Source organism: Plutella xylostella, chromosome 24, assembly GCF_932276165.1.
Source record: "Plutella xylostella chromosome 24, ilPluXylo3.1, whole genome shotgun sequence".
Classification (NCBI taxonomy): domain Eukaryota; kingdom Metazoa; phylum Arthropoda; class Insecta; order Lepidoptera; family Plutellidae; genus Plutella; species Plutella xylostella.
The window spans coordinates 3,396,297-3,420,083 of record NC_064004.1 but is presented as its reverse complement, the minus strand read 5'-3'; the positions used below and the strand labels follow the sequence as shown (position 1 = coordinate 3,420,083).

Below are 23,787 nucleotides of genomic sequence, written 5' to 3'. Positions count from 1 at the left end.
ACCCAGCAGCAAAATGCAGTGGTGTAGAATGTCGTCCATCCACATCGCGACAGTTGACCAGCCTCGGCCGCGCGTCCAGTATTGCTCGCGCCGCCTCCACGTCGCCGCTGCGGGAGGCTTCTAGAAGGCGGAGGGCGGCTGCGTTGGCGCACGCTTCTGGGGGGAGAAGGAAGAGGGTGAATAGGGGCTATGGCGATGCGACAGATAATAAACTAAATAAAATGAAGATCTATAGGATATTTTATTACTGTAAGGTAACTTATTATTTTAAAACATAACAATCTTTCAAAGAGAGAAAATTTTGTGGCTATACACTTGTCAAACTAGCTACATAACAAATTAACAATGTTTTAATAGGCAGTTTGTGACTTTGAAAAGGTACAAAAGTGTAAAGATACTTATGCAGCTGACTGTACGTCACTTCTACTCACTATAAAACACTTCAAACCAGGACTATTTTTAGTCTGTGTTTTAGAATAACAGACGAGTTTCGACTCTTTACGTCCGTGAAATAAGCTGAAATTCGTTTATCACAACATAAATTTGTGTCTTCAGAATCGACATCAATAGAGACACATACGGTCGCTGGGCGGCGCGGGCGCGGGCGCGGCGAGCAGCGCGCGGCACGCCGAGTCTCTTCGAGTCATCGTTGAGGTCGCCGGCGCCTCCGCCAGTGTCGAACACGCGTTCACTTTCGCACCTGGGAAATAGGATAGGTTGAGGTTATCATCTAAATAATTATTATAAATAAAAAATGTTAAAAGCTACATAGATGGAAATGGTAAGGACATTTTTGTTTCAACCAGTGGCGGCTGCACCTTAAGTGCGCCCGTGCAACGCACTACCATTTAAAAACCTTCTAAATATGTACCTTTCTTCTTCCTTTACTACTAGGTGCTGATTAGCTCATGCAATCAAACGTTAGGCTTCATTCTTAGAGTTTGCAAGGAGTTTAAAAATCCTTACACATATATTACACTTTTCAATTGTCTTGTTAGATCGAAATTAGAGTATGCCAGTATAATCTGGAACCCGTTTTATATGGTCCACATTAACCTCTTGGAACGCATTCAGAGAAAATTCTTAAGAATATTATCCTTCCGTTTTGGTCTTAAATACAAGGTACGTTCATATGAAAGTAGACTACTTCATTTTGGATTAGATTCGTTAAAGAATAGACGCTGCTCTACAGATATTTTGACTCTACATAAAATAATCCACGGAAGTCTTCATACGTCACTTTTGTCTGAAATTTACATAAACTTTGTCACAAAAGCACCAAGAGCAGGTAGAGTCTACAAGACATTTCATATTAAGACACGTAGAACAAACAGAGATTCGAACTCTCCAATTGCTCGCATTTGTAGGCAGTATAACGAATTAACCATTCGTGAACCAAATTTGGACATATTTGTTAGTAATAAAACTACATTGCGATCACTTATTTATTCTTCCTTTCACTAGTTTATATTATATTTTATATCCAAAATTATATGAACCTGAGCTTTATATGGAAACTGTTGGTTAGTAATAAATTTAACTTAACTACTTATGTAAAACTAAAACCAGTAATTTAAACTTTAATTTAAGTATAACTATTTCAACCTTAAATTCTTAACTTTTGTACTTATATAATACTATGTAAGCAACGAACAAGACATGTTGTCAGTATCTATTGTGGGATGTTAATTAGTTAAGTATGTAAGTTAGCCATGTTTAATCATTTGTGACATGTATTGTTAACAACCTGTTTGATACTGCTTTAAAATAAAATAAAAATAAATAAATAAAAAGGTAAAACTAAAAAACTTCACAAAAAGTACCAATATAACAACCATAACCCTAAACAGAAATTACATAGATCTGATTATCGTTACGAGTTAAATTAAATCGGGCTGGCCTATTTTGATTTCTACTGCGAAAGAATTAGATCTTATTTTTGCTTAAACAAAAAAGGCCTCGTGCGCTCGGATTGTCGCACGGGGCGAGCTCCTACATGTAGTATGAAACAGGATGGAAATCGCCCGGCGCGTGAGACGGAAGATGCTCAGTACAAACTGTATGCAGTTCTAGGATAAATTCGTGCGCCGCACGCGACCGGAAATTGCCGAAATAATACGAATGACACCACGGGATGCGCGGGCGACGGCCTTGACCGGTGGCGGTGACCTACGAACGATGCACTTGTCATGTCACAGTTTTACCTTTCGTGCGCGAATACGTAATTAATGAATTTGTTACTCTAATTACTTATTAACTAAGAAAGTAGTAAAGATTTCGTGAGTGTGTATGTGTGTGTGAGTGAAAATTAGTGCAAAATACAATATTGACTTTATAAAAAGCAATAAGACATAATATACTGGTCATTAAATCTGCTGGGCCGCCTCGGCATTTTCTCATCTTAAAACTGGAGTGCAAAATAAAAAATAAAACTTATGCCAGAATTTTCAAAAGTGAAATCCTAACTAATATTATAAATGCGAAAGTAACTGTGTCTGTCTGTCTGTCTGTCTGTCTGTCTGTTACTCTTTCACGCCAAAACTACTGAACAGATTTGAATGAAATTTGGTATACATACGTTATAGAACTTGGGAAAGAACATAGGCTACTTTTTATCCCGGAATTCCCACGGGAAAACTTTTTAAGGCGAAGCGAAGCGCGCGGGAACAGCTAGTGTACAATAAAAAGAAATGGTTATGTGGATATGAGCGACTAAAATGCGTTATTTTGCTTTCGGCATGGAACATTTCGCGTCGAAAAATTAACGCAGAATTGATTTAAAATGTAAATAAGGTAAAATATCCTACTTATATATTTTTTTACTTCTGATGTTATTGTACTAATCTATTTTTCTTCCAAAATTCTCTCCATATTTTTCTCCCATAAAGTGCACCACCGGGTACCTAAGGTACCAGCCGCCACTGGTTTCAACGCGATAGCCGTATCGCCATTTTGGAAAAGGTTTTTCACCCCATTTCACTATAAACTAATTTCTATATAATATAACTTGATTTCGTTGGGAAAGCTACTTGGGTGGCCATGTATTAAGAAAAATGGCGGCCATATTCATTTCTGCTTACTCTTTCTTGGGGAATCATGTTTTAGTTTGACCGAATACTTCTGTTTACAATCTGTATTATACTGTAGAATATTTAAAACCATTATGTTTAATTTTAGGTATGGTAAGTCATGACACAACCACTGACCATGCCGCAACAGCAGATCCATAGCGTCCAAATGTGAGTGTTCCGTGGCCACATGCAATGGAGTCTGTCCTTCTTTGTTCTTCTCGTTCACTCGGGCACCCTTCCTTATCAGCATCTCTAGTACCTGGGGAAAACAGATTGTAAATAAAGGAGGGAAAAAACAAAAGGAATATATATATAAATGACAGAACCTAAAAATATTTTTTATAATAAGCACAGATAATAAGTACCTACCGTGTCCTTTATTGTCTTGTTTAGATTTTTGTCAAAGCAAAAATTTCCAAATCGGAAAGATTCTGAAAGGTAAGGTATATGAAAGTCGATCGATGACAGTTGCAAACTACTATAGCGATGGCAGATACAGAGATTACCCTAGAATGCGTCTTCTAGTCACGAAACTTAGTCCGGATTACCACCAAATAAACAGGCATCCGGATTAGCAAGGCCGTTTTATGTGTTTCCCGTCGCCTGGACAATCCGGCAAAACAGATGTTTTTTTCCTCAGGGACGTTTTTCTGTATTATATTTATAATAATAGTAATTACAAGTTTGCGCTTGGCGTGGGGCGAGGCGGCGGCGGCGTGCAGCGGCGTGTCCCCGGTGCTGGTGATGATGATGATGATGACTCACTAGTTTGCGCTTGGCGTGGGGCGAGGCGGCGGCGGCGTGTCCCCGGTGCTGGTGATGATGATGATGATGACTCACTAGTTTCCTCTTGGCGTGGGGCGAGGCGGCGGCGGCGTGTAGCGGCGTGTCCCCGGTGCCGACGTGTTGGAAGTTGATGAGCGACTGCACGTCGGGCGGGGGCTGCACACCGGCGCTTGAGGAGCCCTGAAGCAAATGTGAAACAAGTGATTGTAAATATGACGAAAATTTCGAACAACATTTGACGCAATTCGGGATTTAGGTGCACTACACAAGAGCCGCCTGTATATATTACAAATCTAGGAGATAACACATTTGAAAAGTGGTTAAGTAAGCCGAAAGTGGACTATGGGGATGGTTCTAAACAACTTTTATTCTTTCTTTTTGAAAATTCGACTACCTAAAGTAAAAAAGTCAGGTGATCAACAAAGTGTCTTTGAAGAAGTATTTTTTAGGAAGCCGTAAAGCACAATCTAATATCGGTAACTTCCTAAATAAACAGTATATTTTATAAATATTACCTGTTGATTGCTGGACGATGACAAGTATTTCTTTACTCTCGCCGGCTCGGCCAGTCTGCACGCTTCTAGAAGGCAGTATCCTCGGTATTCAACTGAAATTATAAAACAATATCCATATGATTGATATAGGAAACGTTTGTAAAGCTAAATAAAAGCAGACCTAAATTAGTGCCCTGTGGCACACCTTGTGTAATCTTCGTAAAATATCGATATAAATGAAGTTTAAGTGTCTGTACACATTTAAATTACAATTTAATAATAACATAAATAAGTTTACATATCTATTAACCCTGCAAAGAATAATAATTGTAAAATCTGTTGTACACAATATACTCACAAGCTAATCGTTCCTGTAGTTCTCTGGTTGGCGCTACGTCTAAGGCGGATTTCCCGTGGCAGTTCAGCAACGTCGGGTCGGCGCCTTCACTCAGAAGCAACGAACACACCTGCAAACAGATATCACTCTTAGGAATATCTTTATTTTATAGCAATTTGTAGAGACCTCTTCGGAATTCAATTGTTTTCAGTTCTAGTAATATGGATTTTTTTTGTTAAGCAGTGTGGTGTCCGAGTTCGGTCGTGTTGACGTCGTAGTGAAAGTGGCAGCAAGCGTGGGACGCCCTCGGTACAGTACTTCTTGACTAGCCTAGCTGCCGCCTTCATGGATCAATGCACAGGGAAATTAAACCTAACCCCTCTCAAAGTGTCAATGCTACCTGAACTGAATGGGGTCAGGTATCTATTGGTATACCCGTTGACGTAGGAGCTAGCGTGGTACGTGCTCGGTTCTGCTTCCCTACCAGCACCGACTCATTACCAATCCATAAGCTGCCTCAAACTCATCGCTCGCCTGTCAAACATCTGTCAGATCCATACAGGCTACGTCAGATTCGACTGGCAAGCGATGCTGCTGCCCTCAGTAGAGTAAAGTCATGTATCATGTAGTTTACCTCCTGGCGCGCCTTGCTGGCGGCCTCGTGCAGCGGGGTGAAGGCCCACAGGTCCGTGGCGTTCACGTCCGCGCCGCGCCGCACCAGTTGCTCTGTCACTTCGTAATGGCCGTAGGAACACGCGTTGTGGAGCGGGACTAGGCCGCTGGAAGGGAGAGAAAGATGACCATAAGTCACTGCTTTACAGTAAGGGTGAGGCCAGACGAGCGTAATTTTGTGAGTTGTGAGTCGCATATTCCGGCAGAAATATATATGTGCGCGGGGATGAGGGGAGCGAGTAACTTCCCGCCCCCTCGACCCGCGCATCAGAATACACGACTCACAACTCGCAAAATTACGCTCGTCTGGTCCCTCCCTAAGACACGCAGTCTAAGGTAAACGGTTCGCCTGCTCCAAGGTAACGCTGCAAATTGCGTAAAGTGAGCGCAAAAACCAGCAAAATTTACAAATTATGCCAATAAAAATCATATAACATGGGCATAGTAAACAAATTTATTCAACGGGACATTCACTCAGACAAAACTTATGAGATTATTAAAGCAAGTGTAATTAATGAATGATATGTTTTTCAAAGTGTCCATACCCTTTATCTTTAGCGTGAACATCTGCGCCTCGCTGCAACAGCAGTCGCACCGCCCGCGCTCGGTTGTAGCTGCGAATTAAAACAGACACAGTTACATATTATTAATTAAGTATACTAAAAATAATAACGAATCAAATCCAACAGTCTAATGGTCGTAATGCAGAGTGTACAAGTCCCTGAGTTTATTTACTGTTTGTGATGTAATTATTATATCTTTATAGCAAAAAACAGCATGAGAAGAAAAATACGATTGTGTATTTTATGGAAAATGGATTCAGAATTTTTATACTTGTGTAATTTGCTAATTTTAATTTCTGTGGGGAATCAAAGTTGCACAACGGTCGCTAAATCTTAAATGTTGATAGTTTAAAATAAACTGATAATACTAATATCTAACACAGATCAAAATTGCAAGACGGTTGCTTCGTTATATGGTTTAAAATAAACTGACAATGCTGAAAATTTTTCTCACCCAGCAGCCAAATGCAGCGGCGTCGACCGTCTCCCGTCACTGGCGTGCACGTTAACGTTGAGACGCGTCAGCAGCGCGGCGAGGCGGTCCTTGTATAGCTTTCGACAATCTATCGAACCTTTACTAGACGTACAGGTACAAGTACCTACTTGCAACACTACAGACAATAGAATAGAATATTATCTCACCCAGCAGCCAAATGCAGCGGCGTCGACCGTCTCCCATCACTGGCGTGCACATTAACGTTGAGGGGCGTCAGGAGAGCGGCCAGGCGGTCCTTGTATAGCTTTCGACAATCTATCGAACCTTTACTACACGTACAGGTACAAGTACTTTGCACCACCACAGACTATAGAACAAAATAGAATATTAACTCACCCAGCAGCCAAATGCAGCGGCGTCGACCGTCGTCCATCACTGGCGTGCACATTAACGTTGAGAGGCGTCAGCAGCGCGGCCAGGCGGTCGTCCGCGCCGGCCCGCGCCGCCTCCAGCACGTCGCCCGCGCAGTACTCGCCTGAGGACGGCGGAGGGGGGAGGCGTGTTGAGGATAGTGAGCATTATAAAGCATGGAGTGTAGAGGCAATTGAGGTTATAAAGGCACAGAGGTACTAATATATAAACACTTCTTCTTCTAGTGCCTCTCCACTACTGGAGATTGGCGGTCAGCTCTGCATGCTGATATGAACTCACAAACACGTTAAACTAATACGTAATACACAGTAACTAAACACCCCTGTTTTTTGCGTCGGGGGTTAAAAAATTAGGTTGTACAAAAGCAAGAGTAGAAAGGAGAAAGAATAGGGCGAGACAGTATGAGTGTGGCCGCCATTTTTATATGGTTTCTTTATTTACGTGGGTTATTGGTTATTCTTTATTTATGTTACTAAATAAAGTTATACAAGATGAGTAAGCCTGTGTGTGGCCTATACCCAACAGTGGGCGATAGAAGGCTGATGACGATGAAGCTTGTGTGTAAAAGTAGTTTAAAATTACCCCACGAATCACCCCCGTTTGTCTTGTCGCTTTTTAAATATTTTGTATTTTCTGCCTAGTTTGGGATCATTTAAATTGCAAGTTACCAGTGAGCACGGGCCTGGTGGCTGCATCAGCGAGGTCGAGTGGCGTCTTGCCCTCGCTGTTCCGGATGTTGGGATCCGCACCATGCTGGAGAAGGGCTGTGGAAGAAAGATTGCTTTAATTCAGGTATAAAGGATAACAAGTATATGTCGCAGGCATCTGGTTTAATCTCCTTTTTGATTGAACCACTAGCCCGTTCATTGGATGGCGCTATTCAGTTGTATGACTAAAGAACAACTCGTCAAGTCGTTGATTGTAACGTTCGACGTCTTGACTGAACGTCATTCAGCGAAGTCGTTGAATGGGATATATGTAGTATAGCAACTTTGTAATTTTCGGTTATGGTGAACATGACCATACAAGAGTCAACAAAAAGACTATGTTACAAAGCTCTTATCTCATAAATTAACTAAACAATAACAATAATCGTACCTTCATATTGTTGTTCATAATTATCCAGTTACGCCACAATTTTTTCTTTGAAACTATCCGTCCGCAGGGCGTAATAATAGGTAAATCCATGTTGTCACACTATTTTAACACAAAAACGCACTTTAAAGCTAATTTATTTGCAAAAAACTAACAATATAGGTGCTTTTTGTGTCAGCTGTTATCTGTTAGACGCCATATTTGTTTTATTCACCACCTGACTGATTTTAAGTCAGCTAACTAGTTGGACGTTTTGTGGCGCTTGAGGCTACAATCAACCTTCGGCCTAGTCATACCATTGAGTAGCGCCATCCAATGAACGGGCTAGTGATTCAACCAAAAAGGAGATTCAACCAGATGCCTTCGACATATACATGAAGATGGAAATGTAATGCGTAACTTGACTTTCTGGTGTTAAGCTCAACTCATGGTAAGATCGGTAGTGAATTTGTGGAACAATTTAAATTCATGTAAATTACACCAAATTCGAATCAAAGGATACAAAAAATCCTTAGGATGAGCGACAAGACAAATGAAAGATACAATAGTATAGCAATTCGTCGCTATTTGTCTATTGGTATTGCTGCTTTGAGATACTTCCACCGCTTTTCCTCTAACTGCTAGAGAAAGACAATCACCAAAACAAACGTCGAGCTTCCCCTTAGCCGCGGCCTCGTGCAGCGGCGTGTAGCCCCAGTGGTCGCGCGCGGCGGGCGGCGCCCCCGCGGCCACGGCGGCCAGCAGCGCGAGCACCACGACCGAAGTACCAGTACAGTTGTAGATGTACCTCTGTGCAGTGATCTTACGACTAGGTAGACGCCATTGGTGCACGCTATCCCGCTCTGTCGCTATTGGTCTATTGCTGCATTAACGAACTCCTACGCTATTCGTGCGCGGTATGCCGCTCTGACACTATTGGTCTATTACGTCAAGGCCGCGCTCCCTCTGCGCTTTTAGCGACGCTATTGGTCGCTCAGACGTACGCTATTTTACTGTAGCTGCAGCTGCGGTGCGTAGCTACTTATTGTCGTAGATAAACGTCACTATATCGCGATTCACCATAAATACGGCGCTGTCATTTATTGAATTAATGGAGTTTATCGGCGTTGATAAGAAACCTGTATAGCGGCCGCAGACAATCTAGATACAAAGACACTCACCAATACAAACATCGAGCTTCCCCTTAGCCGCGGCCTCGTGCAGCGGCGTGTAGCCCCAGTGGTCGCGCGCGGCGGGCGGCGCCCCCGCTGCCAGCAACGCTCGCACCACGTCAGCGTGGCCGAAGGAGCAGGCGTTGTGTAGGGGTTGGAGGCCTCCGTCGTCGCGGGCTTGAAGTGCAGCTCCGGCTGCCGTCAGGATCTCTACCACTTCGCGACGGCCGTAACCTGGTGGTAGAGTGGATGATGTGGTTATCAGAAAAAAGTATTGGCTACTATACACTACAATAATATTTATTTGCACATCTATTTCGCTATTCGCAATCTAACTTAAATAACAGTGATGCACAAATGGCGGTCTGTCTGTCTTGTGAAGGTGACACACAACTCTATGCTCTGATTTATCTACCTGGTAATTGCAAGTTTATTACTGTTCAGTTATCAACTAGTATTTACCTATTTACATAGATGTCACTAACCCGCAAACTACATCGCGGTATTAAGTTATCTTATATGTCAATGACCCTCTGTAATAACCCAATAAACATTGCTTCTACTACCAGCGATCCAATCATAAGGCTACCAAGCCTTTTCATTTACCGCCCACCAAGAACGTACGTTCTTCATTACCACCCTCCCCATGAGGTGAAGGGGGTAACTCCACAAGATGCATGGACTTGATAACAAGCCGATAAAGACCTACATGCATCCTGTGTGCTTTAAGATGTGGCTGGTATATACAGTTATTTACATAAATTTTTACAATATAATTTTGATAAGTACTAATTTACAATATAATTTTGATAAGTGCTAATTTACAATACAATTTTGATGGGATCTTCCGTCTTCGCTGTTGCTGTTGTCGCTGGCACCGCTGAAGTGGCAGGCGATAGGCACGACGACGCTCCGCTCGTGAGTGTCGCCGCTGGCATCCTGTCACCGGGTGCACTGGACTGTCTCTGGCACCGCTGAAGTGGCAGGCGATAGTCACGATGACGCTCCGCTCGTGAGTGTCACCGCTGGCATCCTGTCACCGGGTGCACTGGACCGATGCAGCGCGCCTTGATGTGATGTCCTGGTGCCGCTAAGTGATAGGCGCGGTGGCGCAGCTCGCGGCGCCACTGCTAGCACCCATCACTGGGCACACTGGAGCTCGACTGCTGATGCAGCCATCCCTACCGGAACGATCCTCGGATCGCCCGGTTGACGCCTTCAGAGACGATGCGTCTCTGATTTCTAGCGCCTGATCAAAAAGTGGCTACTACTAGGGTGGTGTGGTCAGTGACCACATGCACCTGGATCCGGCTCGAAGGACCATGAAAAGGCTTGGTAGCCTTATGTTAGGATCGCTGGTAGTAGAAGCGACGTTTATTTGTATAAGAAGAAAGGTTATTAATATGTAAGAACTCTTAATACCGAGATACAGATTCTGGCATAGTGACATCTATGTAAATACATAAAAACTACTTGATAACTGAACAATTACAATGAATGACATCCATTTGTTTTGTGGTGGAAAATTATCCAAGCTTAGGAATTAAGTTTAGGGCTCAGGTGGATATGCACAAACGTTCCATTAAGTGGGCTAGGGGCAGAAACTAATACTACCCACAGATTATAGAAAAGATAAACACAGAATCATAGCATACATTATTATTATTAAATTCTTTATTGTACAAAGTAAATTGGTACAAAGGCGAACTTAATCCTAGCATCAATTTCTACCAGTTAACCTTTGGTGATGTTGAAAAAGTGATTAACTTCCGTGCCCCCTTTGTCCCCGCACACTCTTCTCTGCTGGAATATGCAACTCCTACTCAGAAAATTACGCTTGTGTGGCCTCACCCATAACTATTGATAAAGGTGATTATTATTCACAATATAAGTATTCTTGGTCTGAATGATTATTCTGAAGCTACAAGTAATGAGTAAATTGTGATCCCAGCTCTCTCAGACAACAACCCCACTTGGCTAACGTGGATGCTCTTCTTTTATATCAATGGGAGCTTGGATGAACAAAAAAATCATTTAATTACAACAACCCCATAACTTTTTCTTATGTAGCTGCCACTGATACTATTTTCCTTTATTTATCCACTAGGGGAGCAAGTTAAATGTATGCGGTTGAAAAGAGCTGTATGAAATCTGTCTCTGAAAGTGAGGTAGTGCTTTCCTCCTCCCTCCAATCATGGTACTGCTGTATATTTAAACTGCTGTTTTAACAATAATGTGGATGAAGTGTGCAGATCTCCAAGCTGTTGCCCAAGATCGAGCCAGATAGAGAAATCTTCTCAAAGCCCTTTGTTGATGAGGAAAGATGTGTATAGTTAAAGGTTTATGTGGATCAAAACTACATTTACAAAAGAGTCGCATTAACTGATTTTCATTTTCTAATGTCCTAACTGGCATGTTGTACAATAAAGAATTTACAAAAGAAACTCATCAAATTATTCATGCAAACATGGACCAAAATCTAATTTGCTGCGAATAAACAAGCACAAATTAGGCACTCAAGCGCAGAGCAACCAGCCACCGGAACAAACTTATGCAATATCCAAAATCGAAGCAATAAAATATGTACGAAAACACGGCCTTTCACCACAATTTTCTCCTATTGTAAAATACTTGTTTACATGAATATGTGGTCAAATACCTGCAGCGAAGTGTAGAGGTGTGGATTTCCGTCCAGCTGTGTCTCTCGCGTTCACATTTTGTGGTGTAATTAACTTCTTTACACGGGCAGTATCCCCAGTCTTGCATGCTTCGAACAACTCTCTCAATGGATCTGACGGCGCTGGCAAAGTGTCCAAAGTTGAACCGAGTATCGAACGACGACTCGACATTGTTTGAGGCGTTTCACATCTAAATTATTCGAAAAACTGTTTTCACAACACCATTTTTGATAAATTTGCGAATTTACAAACACAAAATGTACAGCTGCTGCCACTGCCAGCTTTGCTATATTTTTTAATTAGTGTTGCCAACTGAGATTTTCTACTTTTACTCTGTGGTATTGGCCTGCCATACACGCCTCTTTTCGCGATTATGGCCAGTGGCCAGTAGATAAGGGCGGCCGTAGAGGTTCGACTATTTATACTGTTCCAACTTGTAGAAGTATAAGCCATATAAGTACATTATCTTGATTAACATGGATAGAAAATCTAAACTAAAATAATGTGAGCTCCAGCATTCACCATTTTCAGTGACAGTATTTCGAGTCCAAGTCGCACATAAATTCAGGGTACACGAGGGGTACACCCGCCTAGTCCGCGTTGTTCTATTCATAAATCTAAAATATAAGCAACAATCACTCCTTTGGCTGTAAATAAAGTTTTCCATATGGTGACTCTGTCTTGTCTGTGGTCGTTATTAGTTGACGAAATCAAAATGGCTTCTTTCACGGGATAGCGCATATCCGCCGCATAGTTCGTGGTTTTATTATTTGTCGTGGGTGTGACTATTTATTTGTGTAAAAGACTTTTTGTGAACTATTACATTGTGCCAAAGTGTTATAACATTCAAAGTGGATCTGACGGACATAATTTGTGCATTTACAACAAGTTTTCTCTAAGGTATGTCTCCTTTCACCTATCGAATATTTTAGATTGCTAATTAACGAATTATCAGAATCGTATCTAATTAGCGTTTAGTGCTGAATGCGAAGTCCCAGTCTGGCTGTAGTATAGAGTTCTTGATGCACCGGAAACTGCGTTCTTTAGTTCAGTAGGTGAATCGTAGGAACTGGTTTTTTTTCTATCTCGAGGACGCAGGCTAAGCTAGGCCGGGTCAAATCTTCACTTTTCAAGTCTGCTCCTCATTCTGGTAGCTTCGTATGCATCAATGAGTGAGCCTTGTCTGTCCGGAAGGCTGTAGGGATAGGGATCTCAAACTTATGTACACTCTCTCTCTAATTGAATTAGCCAGCAAGTACTCAAGTTGAATCAATTTCTCCCATGGAAGGAGACTAATACTGTGTTTGTGCGTGTTTTCACCGCTGAATTACTAGTGATTATAGTAAATGTGGACTGTACTTATCAGGTAGGTCTTTATTTTGACCTCTACTTCATCAATCCATGTACAAAAGTGTAGGAAAGTCGAATATTGTTATAAATATCCTCTCCTTATATTGTACAACAAGTTGTTAAATGGATGAGGCCACTTTTTGGGTAATTGGTGCTAATTAATGTGTAACACGGTAGTGTCTTGACATTCCATTGGTGCAAGCTAAGCTTGATTGACAAACATTAACTCTAGTCATACTATTTTCGCACACAACATCTTTTTGTAATTAATTCATGTTTACAGTGATGAGTTTTGGGAAAATGGGTACCTGCACATATATTTTATACAAAAAAACTCAGAAACTACTAAACTGGTTTAAACTACTACTAAATTGGTTTAAAAAAATCTGTAAACTTGCCTGGAAATGCTTGTGTTTTGTGAAAAAAACAAGTTAGTCCTATATTGTAATGCGACAAGTTTCGACTCAAGATGCTGCTAAGGAAGCAGCAACTTAAAATTCTATAAAAGCAGCAGTGCTTGCCTGTAAAACATCAACTGTTACCCAAACAGCCTACTATACCTTGGCCGAAATATGCAATATGTTTTAGAATTATAAAATGCTTATAAATATGCAATTTTTATTCTCAGAGCAAAGTGATATACTTCTATGATTCTATTATTTATATGATGATATCAGACTGGGACATTTCAATTGAATCATGATAAGCATTAGATTAGATTCACGTTGCTGACAGAATAATCAGACATTGTTGAAATGGGGTAATCTGAAACAAATATCTTGTGAATTTAGATAAATTGCATAAAAGTTAAACAAATACAATAAGGTACATATTATTATGTGTGTCTTATTATAAAACTCCACAACTATTTATAAATGTTTTTAAAATTCTTCTTCTTCTTCTTCAATTCCGCTACTCCTCCGAGGAGTCTGGGGCTGACACCAGGTGCTTCCATACTTCCCTGTCGTGGGCCAGCAAGTTGAGCTCTGGCCACAACTTCCCTTTCTCTTGGGCCTCGCTGAATATGGTTTTTACAATTCATACATACAAATACACATAAATGCTCATGACTTGCTGACATGCTCAAATGTTATCCCCAAAGAGGTACTCAGAGGGGGTGAGCAATCTCCCGCTTTTCTCTGTACATTTTTACTCACATGATAGGTCACAAGCCATATCACCAATTCTGAATGAGTACAGGGTCATTCTAAAATCTAGACATGCAGGTTTCCTCAGGATGTTTTTCTTCCTACAGGGAACATAATAATTGAATTTAATTTCAGGTAAGTAAGTACCAAATTCATCCATGACTTGTCTATTAAAAAAACCATCACAGGTACACAATGGGCATTGTAAAACATCTGATTACTCTTTCATTATGATATTCATTATCCTATAAAAGGAGTATAATTATCGGTATTTTTTTCCAACATCAAGGTCATATTGTAAAATGAATTATGTGATGTAATTTATGTACTTATTTAGTTACATTTTATCAACCACCCATTGGGTTGTTTACCCATTGCAAAGTTAGCTAAAGGTAGGAGATATTTTTTCATTAATCTGGTCTTCTAACTAAGGCATGTACAGTAAAACTATAAAGTCCTGTAAACGGAAGTGGATTTAGGATCCACTACACTGTTTGTTACAGACCGTTTTTAATTAATGTATTATATTTATTAAAGGACAAATAGGTGAAAAAGCCATTTGAAAACGGTATTCTATTTTTAAATGTAAGTAAATAACTGATAATGATAAAAACTCTTTACAAAATCGCACTCTTTAATGTCAGGACTTTATAGTTGGACTGTATGTACCTAGTAGATACCCCCTTTTTCTGTGGACGCAGTAATCTGAACGAAATGTACCTAAAATATTAATTGTGAGAAAGACAACCAACTAATGTGGATGTTTGGCGTAAAAGACGAGAGGTACAATGACTTGGGGGTTCACTCTATATGACGAATAACGAAGTTTCGGAGCGTTACTGCGCGAGCGACGACTCTATCTCGTTGTATCAAACGTGCCTATTGCACGACAGCTCTCGTTCATGTGTTATTGTCAGTATAGATAGAGTAACCCAACTGTACTTATGCCCTAGCTTTCAACCCTTTACAAGTTTACAAGAAAACTGTATAAAACTTAAGAATGTATGAAATTCCACTCCAAACGTGGCCGATAGATAGATACCTACAAATCCTAATGACGCAACGACAGATAAATGATAATACTTCGCGCGATAAGGCACACTCTTTACAATAAAGTTTGCGCCAAAACTAACATTATTGTGTAGTTTTATGGTACTTTTAATCTTCAAGAAAAGGAAAATAGAATTAGTGAGGTATTTTACTTAGCACAGGGATAGATAAAGTGACACCTATTTATAAATAGGTACCTAGTATTATGAATTTAAAAAATTATAATAGGTATATTTAAGTTTTTTCGTTGTCAATAGCTAATAACTTTCCACAGCGAAAATTCCTATTAAGGAACATCATAATTACAAGTAATAAGTGATAAGTTTATCATATTCTGAAAATGCTTTCTCGGTGCTCTCTCGGTGCACGAATTGACATATCACCTACAGTCCTACATTATCAGCATAGCACAGTGAGTGACTACGGTGACAAACCCTAGTTTAGTGGGGTTACCACCACCGAACATTAGCAATTAACAATCCTTAAGCAGCGTCGCTCGCTTGTCAAATCTGGCTCTTGTATGGATCTGTCCGATGTTTGGCAGGCGACACTGCTTATCAAACATCTGTCAGATCCATACAAGTCACGTCAGATTTGACTAGCGAGCGTCGCCGATTGAGGATTGTTAACTTAGGGCTGATTTTTCAATAGTCCGATAAGTGTTATCTGAGGAATAAAATTATAGCTGTCACATCTGAATGTTTGTATTAGACAATGACAGCAACAATTTTATTCTTCAGATAACACTTATCTGACCATTGAAAAATCAGCCCTTAGTTTTGTTGTTATTTTTTAGCTTTATTTATTCTTGTTTAGTTTAGTTAGTTTCCATTTATTTCCAACACAAGTCTACCGTAGCCCTCGATCAGAAAACGCCATACTGCACATAAGAGAACGAAAAAAGCCATGTTAACAAGACCGTTATTCCCAAAACTGCTCTAACTTGTTAGGTCGGCGCGTGCCCGATAGACGACGAAATGTGGTAAAAAATACTCACATACATACATATAGGTATACTTACGAATTTAAATTGGAAAGCGTGTCACCTAATAGTATGCCGATACGTATCGCATGTCCACCGATGTAATGGCGATAAGAAAAGTGCTACACTATTTGGCTTTTTCATTTTGCTATTACGTTACGTATAGCTCGATGTAAGTGGCTTTGGTGCTGTGTAATTTCACTTTCGGTCATTGCCGCCCGCTCGTGTCTAGGATTTAAAGGTTTATTGGACGACCGCAGAGTTATTTTGGCGTCGAAGTGTCGATATTTGTTACAGATGTATGTATACATATGTACTTGTTCGAGTGTTTTGGTTTTTACGGAAATATAGCCACAATAGGCCTCGGACTAAATCCCGCTTCATTCTCTCTACGAGAGGTTTTGTCTCAGGTCTCGGCAAAACTATTCACTATTTAAACTGGTGAGCTCTGCCGCATAAGGCCTCTACACTCTCGTTTTCGCTGCTTCTCGTATAGCTTTGTTGACAGTCTAGAGCGCTCTTAACATAGCACCGGTGACAACACAAGTGGGTGCAGCAATACACATCCCGCTTACCCCCTTTGGGACAAGGCGTGTTAGTATTCATTGAATAACATCATAATATACACGACTTATACTCTAGCTTGACGAAAAGCGAACGAACGAGAGCAGTCAAACACTCGGTAGAGCCTCATTTAGCGCAGCAGCGACTGAAAGTGCGTTTTTCGCTAGCCAAAGTGACCCCCACAGGTTAAGTGGGCTTGGCACTTGAGCTAGTGACAGTACATGCGTCTGCGCAGGTTGCAACGCATGGCCGTACACTTAGAGCTTCGCGGCGCGCGCGCATGCCATTCTAGATTCCGTCGACAACCTGGATTTTAAAAATCGAATAGAAAACGAACCGCTTTTGTAATCGAAAAAGAAAAATGACTATTCGAAAACCAATTCTTGGATCTATCGTAAGCTTAATTTAAGTCGACATAAATCTGCTAATCTTTTGGATTAATCTAGTTGAAACCCGACGTTTATTTGGATTCGCCGAATCCGTATAGTGAGAATTATACCTACGGATAACTTAAAAACATCGGAATTGGAAATCTATCCTAACTTTAATATTATAAAAGCGAAAGTAACTGTGCCTGTCTGTCTGTTACTCTTCCACGCCAAAACTACTGAACGGATTTAAATTAAATTTGGTATACATATGGTCTAGACCCTGAGAAAGAACATAGGCTACTTTTTATCCCGCAATTCCCACAGGAAAACTTTTTAAGGCGAAGCGAAGCTTGCTGGAACAGCTATTATTCATAAAATACTCATTCCAAAACGGCGTTACGGCTCTCTACCGATGTATAGTGAGTACAAATACAGCAAATAAGCGCGTCTAGACACCTCGGACTACCCCTTATGTTGTATGTATGTGTATGAAATAATAGGATTGCTATAAGTAAGTAACCATTATTGCCTGGATTGAAATGACTATATTTTGTAAAGTAGTTTCAGTAGATTACGTTTAATTTTCATAGAAAAAACCTATTCATGTCCATTGTATTTGCAAATTGCAAACATGTCTTGGCTACCTTTTAGTTCTCTGTAGACTGTTTCCACATACTATATGTGCGTTTTATAAGCACCGTTATCATAATCATCGATAGAGAATCTGTTTTGCATATTTAGGCACTTAATATTAGCTGAATACAACACACCTGTTTCTAGGCAGCCCACTTAGAGAAGCTTATCGTAATTTGACACAGACACACAGCCAACGTATAACAACTTTTTCTAGGATGGGCGGTCTTTTGTGTGACTGTCGGTTACTAGGTTATTTAGTTAACCTTTTCAGTTTTTACAATAAATCTTTTCAATAAGGTTTAATAAATAAGTCGACTAGCCTGCTGGCTAAGCAGGCTAGTCGACTTATTTATAAGAAAACTTACTTACCTAGAGTACTTACTTATCAACTTATGATGATGAATCTGGGGGCACGCTTGCCCCCGCCAATAGACCCAATCAGTTCACGCTATTTTCGATCCCCCTATAACTGCATTGCGGAATAAACTAGTCTGTTATTAGTGAATTCGGAGTAGGCCCCCATTGAACGTGGCTTCGTCGTCTAGGTATGTCTAAAGTAAATACCATATTAACTTATTAGATCCTATTACACGTAAGCCAACGACCTTGTGGGTACTCTATCGCATATCGGTAAGGACTTCTCGATTCGCATTTCAAACTATTGATTCGAAAAATCTAACACATTTCTGCCACTGTGCAGTACAGCGTCTGGTACTGGCTGGAAGAGGATGGGCGAGGACAGAGTGTTGTGGCTCTCCATGGGATAAATCTACGTCCAGTTGCGGACGATTACGGGTTGATGATAACAATACAATACAATACACTTTATTTGCACCAAGAACAAAAATCACAAAAAACAAAACTTAAAAATAAAACAGTACAAAGAGGCGGCCTTATTGCTTATAGCAATCTCTACCAGACAACCTTTGGATGGAAGAGAGTGAGTCTATATATGATTGTGATGATGTCTCTACAACCACAATTACTTATCATAGACCGACTTTGCGTCGCAAACAGCTGACGGTACTAACCCACAGTCGCTCTAAACTCGCGCGAAAGTGAACGTTTTTTAATCTTATAAAAATGGCACTCGAAAACAACCGACCAGTGATATCACTCGGCGTGACTAATTAAGATGCACTCTGGCGTACGTCATCGCTTATTTACTTGGGGTATGACGTCAGCTCTCTTAATACAAAAGTGTTGTGAAGATTTCTTTGGATGACTGCCCCACTTAATGATATCGTCTTCGTAGTATGACGGTGACAAAGAGAAGGGCTGGAATAGTTTGTCACAGTGGAGGGAGGATAGTCTTTGGTCAGATCAGCTACCGACCGTATTACCATGGGCACACATTAGTAATTAACTATCCATAAGTAGCGTCGCTAACCTGTCGAACATCTATATTTGCTAATGTTTGCTGGTGGTATCCCCATAGTTGTCAGTCGCAGAGAGCGGGGAGGCTCCCCTTGCTCATAACATAGTAACATGGGACGCCCTTCAGCCCACTGGAGTTGCGATTTTACTCAGTTGTTTATCTAGAAGACAGTTGAGGCGCTTATTGGAATAATCTATGCACAGCCGTGGAAGATGTTTGAGTTAAAGATTAAATGGTCAAAATTTTGTCAAGTATTTATCGTGTGTACCGGAAATAGATTTATTTAATGTAGTGCGAATTTTTGCGCTTACTCCTTAACTGACAAAATCATAAAAGCCACAAATGTTGTAATCTTGAATTATAATAAGTTATTTATAAATGAATTAGGCATACTGATAGCTATGTGACCGGAAGGAGCGTGTTCTGATAGTATGTCGCAGATACTGTGAATCATCTGGACAGGAAAGCTGCTGTAGTGGTTGTTGATAATTACGTACTATAGTAGAAGGGGAATTGGTAGTCGACCCACCTTATTCAAAACCCCTTGACGCTTGCCTGTTTGTTCTTGGGATGTGGTGGTAAAAGACTCTATTTTTTTATGAAGGCAAGTTGCAAATGTTGAATCAATATCGCCTTTAGGAAATAGACATTGAGCCTTGCCTTGTGTGAGCGATAATTTCTTTTTGAGTAGGTATGTATATTGAACTACTTTGTTGAATTACTAGTTTTTGTCAGAGATCTCTGGGATCACGAGTTTAGTCACAACGAGTAGCATCCTCAATGTTTTCGGTCCGTGCGTACTCTTATAATTGTAAACCCCGTTTGTGTGAGCTCCCATTTTAATGTTGTTCATCCTTCCTGCCTGTCAGCACTGTTGGATCGGGGCAAAAACGGTGTTGAAACCTCGCCTTAATCCACCAGTGGGGTAACGCTGAATAATGTTTGCTTAATTGAGCCTTTTCGAAAGTCTGTAAACGTTCAGTCGTTGAGCAGCAATTAGGATCCTTGAACGGAACCGCTAATTTTAATAATAAATGTTAGAATATAAAATAGTATAAAGGTAAGCGTCCACCTATCGGTATAGTACGTATCGCACTCATAGAACAACGCAGACTCTGATGTCGCACCAAACGGATTGACATAAATGTATCGAGAAACGGCGCGGCGGCGTCGACAATGCCGATGAAGTGGACGGACTTGTGTGAATTTCTATACTGAATACGATGCGTCCATTGTGTACGATGCCGAAAGGGGCCGTCCATTAATCACGTGAGGCTCAAAGGGGGGGGGAGGGGGTACGAAAAACCTCACGAAACATCACGAGGGGGGAGGGGGGGTCTGGTTAGACATCACGTGTATTAATTTTTTGTCAAAAAGCGCTAGGTATTTCTGAACCGAAATTTTGAACGGCGCAAAAATTTGAACGATTTGTAGTATTACCTTGATTGACTCGCCCGCCGTTGCGTTTCAAATCAAAACGCAATTTTCGTTATATTTTTTCTAGTCAAAAATACCTAGCCTTTTCATAGACTTCCAAAAAATACACGTGATCCAAGGGAGGGGAGGGGGGGCTGGTCCCAAACCTCACCAAATATCACATGGGGGGAGGGGGGGGTCAAAAAATGGGAAAAACGACCTCACGTGATTAATGGACGGCCCCAAAGGTAAACGCTTATAAGGTAAACAGCTGCATCTGTGCAAAAATAAAAGCTAGACCAATGGCCGTGGGTCACGGTTAGTCACATCCTCGGTGTGACGTCATTATTTAACCGGCACTCATTCGAGGAAATAAAATACCTACTCGTAGCATCGTAGCCTGTTTATCGTTTTAATTTTAGAGGTCCGTAGTTCTACTTTGAATATCTGCAGTAGCTTGAAAACATCTGACAGTCGGGTGACCAGTGGCCACTGACCCGACCACTCTCTCAGCACAAGCTTGCTTGTGTTGGGGTCCAACAACCCGCACTGGGCCCGCGTGGTGGACTAGGCCCAAACTAGTACATTGCTGGACGGGAGTCCTCCAAAACTAGAGTATTTTTCCCACAATCCACGCTTGGCAGGCGGATTTGAAGATAGATTTTCATGTCCCACGTCCCACAGTAGAATGCTGTACAAATTATGATTATGTGTCGTATTGTATAACAAAAATAAACCAGAGTTCAAATACTATAAAACGCAAGAATTTGGTAATATTTAATCCAATACGCGTTAGCAAATCTTCTTTCCTCTACGTAATTTATTTTATTGTCACCTTGACTCTTTTGTCACGGCAATAAAGCGCAGTTTTCCTCACCCGAACGATGTGTTTAAACTGGTAAATATTATGTTATCTATACGTCGAGGACGTTTTAAGAAGGTCGCTTGTCAACATGGCTGAATAGTTGCGTATGACAATAGATATATTAATTTTTTTAAGCACAAGCAGATTTTTGCTCTCGGGTCTTCCTGAGATACATACATCGGGATTAAGTTAAAAATGGTTTGTCTGCCACCACATTCACAAACCCTTCTAAACCCTTATAAGTAGCTGCAGAAATGCACCTCCGCCTACCTGTAGTAAAAGACGTGAATGTTTACAGTCGACCTCCTCCGCCAATAAATATCCTTTTAGCTTTCTAAGCCGGCTGTTAACAAATTCGAGGGATAACTGACCTAAACGTGTGCCTTTTCGTCATTCTTACTACTTACTACTACTTCGTAGTTTTAATTTTTCTACGGCCGCTCCAATTACCTATGTACCTAAAACTAATGATATCGGTCCGGTCTTGAGATGGACTGATTGGTGAAGCGAAACACCCTGGACATCTGATACGTGGCGCCGGCACCGTTATCCCACATGCGTCTCAACTGTGAAGGAAGACTAGCGTGGGATGATAGTCTAGAATCTAGATTAGTAAAACTAACTTAATGCGTGCTCGAACATCCGAGCCAGCATTGGTCAGTAATTTTTCACTAAAGTGGAGTTAAAAAGCTTTATGGCACAATGGCTCTTACTGCCAACTTTGCATCGCCTTCCCTTCCCGTAGAAGTCAGGGTTACATCATCAAAATTACATGCTAATTTAGAATAGTTCGGCTGTAACATGAAAAATAATGTCATTTGTTTTGTTTGCAGATCAGCCGCACGGCACAGCAGCAATGAGCAGTGACGGTTGAGGCGCCCCCGCGCCGGACACGGCCCCCACACACCCGCAACATGTCGTTCCTACACAATCTGAAGAAGGTAAACACACATACCAAAACAAACATAACTTATCCTAATCTCCTAAATCATTTCACTGACATCGTAGCTAGGAAGTTAGCTACCAAATTGTCTTCCTCGTCTTAAACTTGCATACATAAGCCAGCCAGAAATCAGACCTCAATCAAAGAGGGCAAAATGTTTCTGTACTCCGGTTCCGCTATTAACGTCCTGTTGCATAGAGGGCATTCCATTCCACTAGAGATTTGTATACCCCATAATTCACTGATTTTTCTGTACAATATGACTAAGCCACGCCACTGTCGCATCATCAGATAAATTGAAGAATCACAATATCTAAACATGTTGGCGTCTGTTGCAATATTGAACATTGATTCCGAGGGCCGCTACCAATAACGTAAATAATAATTTAATATTTACTATACTCCCCAGGTGCTCCACCTAGGCAGCGGCAATGACGCGAAAAAGAAGAAGGTGTTCAACAACATCCGGGACAACTGCGACCCGGCCGAGTTCTGGGACATGATCGGCGAGCTCGGCGATGGAGCCTTCGGGAAGGTGAGTAGGGGAGAGTGGTTGTAGCGGCAAGACCGCGTCATGTGTGAGGAGAAATTGCTTTTGGCGTTAAGTCATCGCGCAAAGCGCGGTCCAGAAGAGTTGGTGAAGGCTAGAAGGCTAATAATGGAGTTAAGGAGTATGTTTAGGTCTTTCACTGGAATGTCTGCAATAAAAACAAAAGTCTCATCATCATCAGCTAATAACCAATGGACCATTGCTGGACAAATGCGCTCTCCCAAAGATTGCCACGTCTTTGACTTTTCTCGTCTACTACTACTACTATGGGTTATCTGCCTTACGGGCGGACTTTCATGAAGCTGTTTTGAAGTACAAATTGTAGTAGATATGTTATGAAAAACAGAAGAAAACAGCTTCGAGACGGGCGGATACCCGCTCATTGCAGCCGAGGCCCTCATCAAACATGCTTCAAGCGACCAAAAAACCTCATAACCCCCCTCTCCATCCTTCCAGGTGTACAAAGCGCAGCACAAACAGACCGGCCAGCTGGCAGCGGCGAAGATGTGCGTCCTGGACAACGAGGACGACCTGGCCGACTTCACCGTGGAGATCGACATCCTGTCGGAGTGCCGCCACGAGAACGTGGTGGAACTGCACGAGGCCTACTTCATCAGCAACAAGCTATGGGTGAGTGCTATATCTACAGAATACCTCAGGTTTTTGGGTGAGTCAACCGAGGGAGACACTAGGATACCATGGAGTTAAACAGCTCAATACAGTCATGGTAGTCAACTCTAGAAGTGAGGTGTCTGTAGTACAATAAGGTGTAGTAGTATAAGGCAGAGAAATCTGGCCCCTCTCAGAAGCATTGTTACT

At 41.3% G+C, this 23,787-nt stretch overlaps 2 protein-coding genes across 2 annotated transcripts in view; one reads left to right on the top strand and one right to left on the bottom strand.

The window, feature by feature from the left end:
- Positions 1-12,014, bottom strand: part of LOC105390121 (poly [ADP-ribose] polymerase tankyrase) — a 30,140-nt gene extending 18,126 nt beyond the window's left edge. The window contains exons 1-12 of the mRNA XM_048629979.1: positions 11,697-12,014; positions 9,047-9,271; positions 7,460-7,555; positions 6,756-6,894; positions 5,906-5,974; positions 5,323-5,467; positions 4,710-4,818; positions 4,373-4,464; positions 3,912-4,037; positions 3,207-3,330; positions 581-700; positions 3-156 (exon numbers count right to left, since the gene is read on the bottom strand). Coding sequence (XP_048485936.1) covers positions 3-156; positions 581-700; positions 3,207-3,330; positions 3,912-4,037; positions 4,373-4,464; positions 4,710-4,818; positions 5,323-5,467; positions 5,906-5,974; positions 6,756-6,894; positions 7,460-7,555; positions 9,047-9,271; positions 11,697-11,886 — 1,589 coding nt within the window. The 5' untranslated portion in view covers positions 11,887-12,014. The remainder of the gene's footprint in view (positions 1-2; positions 157-580; positions 701-3,206; positions 3,331-3,911; positions 4,038-4,372; positions 4,465-4,709; positions 4,819-5,322; positions 5,468-5,905; positions 5,975-6,755; positions 6,895-7,459; positions 7,556-9,046; positions 9,272-11,696) is intronic.
- Positions 12,015-12,400: 386 nt separating this feature from the next.
- LOC105390122 (serine/threonine-protein kinase 10) overlaps positions 12,401-23,787 on the top strand; it is a 40,535-nt gene continuing 29,148 nt past the window's right edge. Inside the window, exons 1-4 of the mRNA XM_048629748.1 lie at positions 12,401-12,615; positions 22,309-22,416; positions 22,828-22,953; positions 23,425-23,598. Coding sequence (XP_048485705.1) covers positions 22,390-22,416; positions 22,828-22,953; positions 23,425-23,598 — 327 coding nt within the window. The 5' untranslated portion in view covers positions 12,401-12,615; positions 22,309-22,389. The remainder of the gene's footprint in view (positions 12,616-22,308; positions 22,417-22,827; positions 22,954-23,424; positions 23,599-23,787) is intronic.